Raw genomic sequence first — 6,834 nt, 5'->3', positions numbered from 1 at the left:
GTTTTAATTTTTCAAATGTTATCATTTTTAATCAAAATTTAATAGAATAGACTAAAAACACTAGAAGGTTTTGAATATTTTTAACAACCTCAATTTCTTTAAACTTAACCAAGCAAGGGGAAAAAAAAAAAAGAGAGTAATTTTCCTTTTCTTCTTCAAAAAAAGAAAAAAAGAAAAAAAAAGAAAGAGAAAAAGAAAAAGTAATCTCCAACACTTTGGATGAATCGAAATTATAGTAAACGAAGTCAAATATGGATATTCCTAATAATTTCCTTTCTAATTATTAGTATTAAAAGCTTTGATTTTTCTTTCCATTCTCGTCACCCTTATTGGCAGACAAACAAAGACAAATAGCGGTTGTCGAAACGGGGCAAACTCAAAACGTCGTCGTAACTCCGCCGAACATGTCCTTTCATTTCTCAGATTATTATTATTAATCACAACCCCGTTTATATAGCCAAACAAAAAACATCCCACAACTCCACAAAACCAAAGCACTCAGCAGCTCACACACACAAGATCTGATCAGATCCATTCAGATCCTCCTCCCCATCTCTCTCTCTACAAATTTTCTATCTTTTTTCTTTCTCTCTCCTCTGTATTTGTATTTGTATTTATGTATCGGTTAATTCTTATATGTAATCTGTTTCCAAAGTGATTCGATTTTCGAAATCAGAGTCGATGGTTTCAATTCTAGGGTTTCAGAGCCAGCGACGTCGTTTCATCGAGTTTCGCTACAATTGCGGTGTTCGTTTTGGGTAGATATGCGTGGGATCGAGATTTAGGGTTTGTAAAGGTGCTTGTGGAGTGCATGAAGATTTGGTGCTGCCTATGCTTTACAAGAGAAGAGGAAGAAGAAGAAGAAGAAGAGGACGTGGACGACGAGGAGGAGGACAAGGAATTAGGTGAGGAAGGTAATTCGGAGGCTATGAGGGAGGGCGTTTTCGGAAATGAGGGTAATCCCGAGGGTAGAATCGGAAATGACGATGACCCCGAGGAGGATGTCGAGCGATTGCTAGGTCTCGCCGCCTTGAGCCCGCAGCACCTCGACTGCGACGACGACGACGAGCAGCTCAGATTGTTCGAAGACGCCGTCGTCGCGATGCGCGGTGGAGGCGGCGTTGGCGTTGGTGTTGGTGGTGGTGCGCATTGGGACGGGGCCGCCCGGGCCGCTGACCCCTTGCCGTTCTTGGGGGTTCGGCGGTTCGAGGGGGAGAGTAGCTCCGCCTCGGCGGAGACTGCTGCGGTGGATCATGATCGCGATTCGCACAATAAGCGCGCCAAGGTTCACTATGATTTTCAGTGAGTCTCTCACTCTCTGCATGTGTGTGTATCTCTGAATTTTTGCTTCTCTGATTTTTATTTTTATTTTAAATTTCGTTAATTGAATGCAATATTCTGAGATTATGGTATATAAAGATTGCATTTTTTTTTTTCCTTAATATAAATATGGGATTTTTATTTTAACGTTTTGGTAATGTTCGTTGTCTAATTTTTTACTAATCAAGTTTTAAAATTTGATTATTAAATGAGTTTGTCGTAGAAATTTTAATTGTCGGAGTTGTTTTTTTTTTCCTAATGCGGACATATGCAATGTGCTAACTTAATTGTCGGAGTTGTTTGTTTCTAAGGTTTTATTTCTCATCTGTGAAATAAATTTATTTTTGGGGCTTCTTATTTTTCTAATTACAATGAATTACTCAATTACTGTCAAACAGAGAAGTTGTTTTAAATGAGTGCCTCTGTTTCATTTAAGCCCATCCCTTTGAAGCTACTGGCTTCAGTCTTGCTCCAATGTGAAGTGGATGTGCCTTCGTTGTGCCATGAATTTCATGCAGGACCCACCCATGCATAACAAACGATGTGTTCAATGGGCCTTGCAAATATGTGAAGGCCTATTGGGTTCCAAACTGGAAAAGAATGAAAAAAAAAAAAAAAAAAACTCCATTTTGTTTTGTTATGCCCCCCCCCCCCCCTTCCTCTCTCTCCCTTTTATCGGTAACTACTCAAGCCCCAATGGGTGTTGAACTCACAATCTCACCATCCACCTTACTTTTACAAGGATAAGATGTCATTTGAGTTAAGAGCTCATTGGCATAGAAACAGAATTCAATTTAGTATGCATGACTTAAAAACTGTTTGGTTTTGATACCAAGTATGGAGTCTGATTATTATAGAAGCAATGTTCCATATTAACTTTGAAATGCATTCAATATTATATGGAATACTTATTATTAAAAATTTTTGGTGCAGTGAATATCATTTTGCAACTGCAGTGTTTTCCAATGCCGGAAACTCTAGTTCATCTGCAGACAGGGATTACCACATTAGTCAGGGATCTTCTTTTCCATCTAAGAATCAGATATTTTATCATACTTTAACAATGAGTGATGGTGGTGGTAAGAATTCATCTGAATCTAGTGATGGGACAGATGATGTCCGAGATAAGAGTGGCTCTCCAAGATTGGAAGATTTTGAAGTTCGGATGGATCTTACGGATGACTTACTCCATATGGTATGCAGTGCCTAATAACTTTTTGTGGAACTACTTTGATTTTCTAATTATTGTAGTTTTTTTTTTTTTAAATAAAATAAAAATTTCCTTTCATCCTTCCTCTATTCTGTTAAACAGAATCTGATTATTTTGGGGTTATTGTTATGGCGCTACAGGCCTGAACATGACAGGTTCTTCTCATCCAGCTTCTTTCAAATGAAATGGTTAAAATAATGTACATGTTTTTGTTTTGCTTGTTTTTATAGGTTTTCTCTTTCTTAGACCACACTGCTCTTTGCCGAGCTGCCAGAGTCTGTAGGCAGTGGCGAGCAGCTAGTGCTCATGAGGATTTCTGGAGATGTTTGAATTTTGAGAACCGAAACATATCTGTAGAACAATGTAAGTTTTACCTAAATGGGATGTAGTATACTTTGGTCTTCATTTAACCCTTATTACTAAAGATAACTTGCTGTCTCGATAAATGTAATATTGATTATGATACTTTGAGAACTGTTGTTTATCTACTATTTTGGTGGTGATTTTGTGTTTGGTGTTTCCTTTAAAAGAAAAGTGGAAAACTTCTCACATATTGTGTGCATTTGCAGTTGAGGATATGTGTCGGCGGTATCCAAATGCAACAGAAGTGAATATTTCTGGTGCTTCCATTCACTTGCTTGTTATGAAGGCAGTATCTTCATTAAGGTAAGAAGCTTATGTTAGTGTTTCTTCCCCCCAGTCATTATTGTGTGATCATGGCTAATATGTCTTCGTGTTTTGCAGAAACCTTGAGGTTTTGACATTGGGGAGAGGGCAACTAGGGGATACTTTTTTCAATGCCTTATCAGATTGTTATTTGTTGAAGAGATTGAATGTAAATGATGCTAATCTTGGCAACAGTATTCAAGAAATACCTATAAACCATGATAGCTTGCGTCATCTTCAACTAACAAAGTGTCGTGTGATGCGGATATCTGTCAGGTGAAGCAGGTTTAAGGTTAAAACCAAACTGTCATGCCTGTCTATCTGGTCAATTTTTATGTTAAGATAGTCTTTTGCAGGTGTCCACAGCTTGAAACAATGTCTTTGAAGCGCAGCAACATGGCACAGGCTGTGCTTAATTGCCCTCTCTTGCATGAGCTTGATATAAGCTCTTGCCACAAGCTATCAGATGCTGCAATTCGTTCAGCAGCAACTTCATGCCCTCAGTTAGAGTCTCTGGACATGTCAAATTGTTCATGTGTTAGCGATGAAACTCTAAGGGAAATAGCCCTTACTTGCGCCAATCTCCATATTCTTAATGCTTCATATTGCCCAAACATCTCACTTGAGGTCAGTTTTTAGAGTTTTTTATAATCTTTTCACTGGAAATATTGGTTATTCCTTTATTTGACACGTTTCATTGCTTTTTCCTGGAAGTCTGTTAGACTGCCGATGTTGACGAAACTGCAGCTTCACAGCTGTGAGGGAATCACCTCAGCTTCAATGGCTGCAGTATCTCATAGTTATATGTTGGAGGTTTGAATTCACTTGCTTCAGATATTGTTGTTTTCTGGATGTCTGCTTCGTTTTAAGTAAATGATACTTTCAACATGTCAAAATGAGAGTTCATATTCGGTGCAGGTTTTGGAGCTTGACAATTGCAGCCTACTGACTTCTGTGTCCTTGGACCTTCCACGCTTACAGAATATTAGATTAGTACATTGTCGCAAGTATATTTTGCTGCTCCATCTCATTTCTCCCATTTCACCCAATCTTCCCAAAAAAGAATCTCCCTTTCTCTCTGGTGGAGATTGTTCTGTTCCCTTCTTTTGGTTTTGTTTTGATTTAATTTTTTTTTTTCCTGCAGATTTGCTGATTTGAATTTAAGGAGTATCATGCTATCATCTATAATGGTGTCTAATTGCCCCGCACTCCACCGGATCAACATCACTTCAAACGCACTTCAGGTATGTCTTTTGGTGAGCAATTTGGTCTCTTTTGTGCCCTTCCTTTCATGTCCTTAACCGCTTACCAGATAGAGCAATAAAATGGAGTGGTTTCATGTATTTGTAGAAATTAGCATTGCAGAAGCAGGAGAGCTTAACCACATTGGCATTGCAATGCCAAACTTTGCAAGAAGTGGATCTCACTGATTGTGAATCTCTGACAAATTCAATTTGTGAAGTTTTTAGTGATGGAGGTGGATGCCCTATGCTAAAGTCACTAGTTCTTGATAACTGTGAGGTTTGTGATTGAGGCCCTTTCCATTTCCTGAAGTGATCATTTTGTGAAATATATTTGTGCTAGGCATATCAGACTGTCTTTTGAATATCCTGGTGTTTTGGGGAAAATATAATGGTGTTCTCTTTAATATATTTTTTTCTTCTTAGAGTGGGTTTTTATGTTCTCTTAAACTGGTTGCTAAGGTAAATCCAGGGTGCTACTTGGCTTGTTTAAAATTGTCTGTTAGCAGTGTTTACACATAAGATAATCCAGGAGCCTACTTGGTTTTAATAATACTGAAGAATTGTTGATTTTGTGTTTAGAAATGCCATTGATTCCACATTACATAAGAAGGGGGCTGATCTGGGTAGTAGGAATTTGAGGATTGGGGTGGAAAAGGGACAGGTGAAGGGATTGGCTTTGTGGAATGTAGTTTTTATATGGTTCAGCATAATTGTGATTTATTTTTAAATTATGTTGTTAGCAATAATGCACTACCATTAGCCAATCTTTGAACAGTTTAAAATTTTCTGATTGATCTGGCCCTTTGCTTCTTGATGTCTTATATGCTTGACATTGAGTTGGTGTGCTATCGGGGTTCACCATTCTGATTGACTTTGATGTTAAAATCATCTCTAATGAGTTGTAATGGTTGTATTTGATTTTCGCTTTGATATAATGTGATGATTTCCCTTTTTTCAGAGCTTGACAGCAGTGCAGTTTTGCAGTACCTCTTTAGTTAGTCTTTCCCTTGTTGGTTGCCGGGCCATCACTGCTCTCAATCTTACGTGCCCATATCTAGAGCAGGTTTGCTTGGACGGTTGTGATCATCTTGAAAGAGCATCTTTTTGTCCTGTAAGTGAGCATAATCTCATATTTGGTCTTTTACTGTAGTGTATGGAAAAAATTCTTAACTTTAATGTTCCCTTGAATATTAACTGAATTCCCTAAAAATAAAAGTATATTAATTGCTGAATTAAATTTTGCAACAAGGATGTAGTGCTAATTAACAATCTGATATACACACTACATGGACAATTTGCTCTTGTATTGTATAAAACACAAATTTGTGCTGTATGATGCCACTATCTTTCATGTTCTAATCTAGTTTTTTGACACTTAGTTGCATCTTTTGCAGCATCAACCGATGGGAAAAGAGCTGCTTTTTTTTTTTTTTTGATTAAAAAGAACAGAGCTTAATTGTAAATCTTCATTTCATTAGGTTGGCCTACAGTCATTGAATCTGGGAATATGTCCCAAACTAAATGTACTCAGTATTAAAGCACCGTGTATGGTGTTGCTCGAATTGAAAGGATGTGGTGTATTATCTGAAGCATCTATTAATTGTCCGCTTTTGACCTCTCTAGATGCTTCCTTTTGCAGGTTGGTTGCTTTAATATTTTCTTTGGTGATCCTTTTTTGGTGTTCAAGCTGACACCCTTATCTCTTTCACATGCAGCCAACTTAAGGATGACTGTTTGTTGCTGCAACAACTGCTTCATGCCCGCTGATTGAGTCGTTGATATTGATGTCATGCCCATCTATTGGTTCTGATGGACTTTATGCCCTGCGCTGCCTTCTACATTTGACTGTGCTTGATTTATCGTACACCTTTTTGATGACCTTGCAGCCGGTTTTTGAGTCTTGTTTGCAACTAAAGGTAATTTTCACTGTCCGGTACATAAGCATTCTATTTTTGACATGGGGCGTCTCACTGCAACCATAAAATTTTAGGGAAAAGTGCCAAAAACTACAATTATTTGTCAATAGGAAATCCCATTAATCCAAGTTTTCAAATCCTGGTAATGAAAATCTATAATTTTCTAATCGAAATGCTTGTTTGTCTGAACCTAATAGCAAAATCTTTTTAAATTAACCTACATGCATAATCTGTTTTAATGATCATGGCTTATCATTTGATGGTCATCCTCTATCAGATCTATTGTACAATACATAGCATGAATGTGTTCTTTTTAAGAGTATAAACAGTGATGAGCTTTTCTGGATGGTATAAATGCATTTTAAGGGTCACCTACAAATAAAAATTTAATAAATTTTTTAGATGAATCTTTACATGTTTTTGCTTTGATTTTATATAGATCACCAAGCTGTCCAGGTGAAGTGAATTTTTAATTATT

The 6,834-nt window shown here is 37.4% G+C and overlaps 1 protein-coding gene across 1 annotated transcript; it reads left to right on the top strand.

Moving 5' to 3' along the window:
• The first annotated feature begins 324 nt into the window (after positions 1 to 324).
• Positions 325 to 6,328, top strand: LOC111997858 (F-box/LRR-repeat protein 15). Its single transcript, XM_065780394.1, has 13 exons — positions 325 to 1,302; positions 2,254 to 2,515; positions 2,761 to 2,893; positions 3,100 to 3,196; positions 3,275 to 3,472; positions 3,553 to 3,823; positions 3,911 to 4,009; positions 4,115 to 4,203; positions 4,341 to 4,440; positions 4,547 to 4,717; positions 5,399 to 5,551; positions 5,919 to 6,079; positions 6,156 to 6,328. Exons 1-13 carry the CDS (start codon positions 812 to 814, stop codon positions 6,205 to 6,207), a joined length of 2,277 nt encoding a protein of 758 aa, XP_065636466.1. The 5' UTR covers positions 325 to 811; the 3' UTR covers positions 6,208 to 6,328.
• The last annotated feature ends 506 nt before the right edge of the window (positions 6,329 to 6,834 follow it).

Source organism: Quercus suber, unplaced genomic scaffold (genome assembly GCF_002906115.3).
Source record: "Quercus suber isolate HL8 unplaced genomic scaffold, Cork oak 2.0 scaffold_234, whole genome shotgun sequence".
Classification (NCBI taxonomy): domain Eukaryota; kingdom Viridiplantae; phylum Streptophyta; class Magnoliopsida; order Fagales; family Fagaceae; genus Quercus; species Quercus suber.
Note: the sequence above shows the minus strand (reverse complement) of the source record. Positions and strands in the feature narration are given on the sequence as shown.

Bases quoted from the DNA above. Each gene is read 5' to 3' on its own strand.
- LOC111997858 (XM_065780394.1), top strand. From the start codon at position 812: ATGAAGATTTGGTGCTGCCTATGCTTTACAAGAGAAGAGGAAGAAGAA. The intron at 2,516-2,760 runs GTATGCAGTGCC...TTGTTTTTATAG, and splicing joins CGGATGACTTACTCCATATG to GTTTTCTCTTTCTTAGACCA. The intron at 4,441-4,546 runs GTATGTCTTTTG...ATGTATTTGTAG, and splicing joins TCACTTCAAACGCACTTCAG to AAATTAGCATTGCAGAAGCA.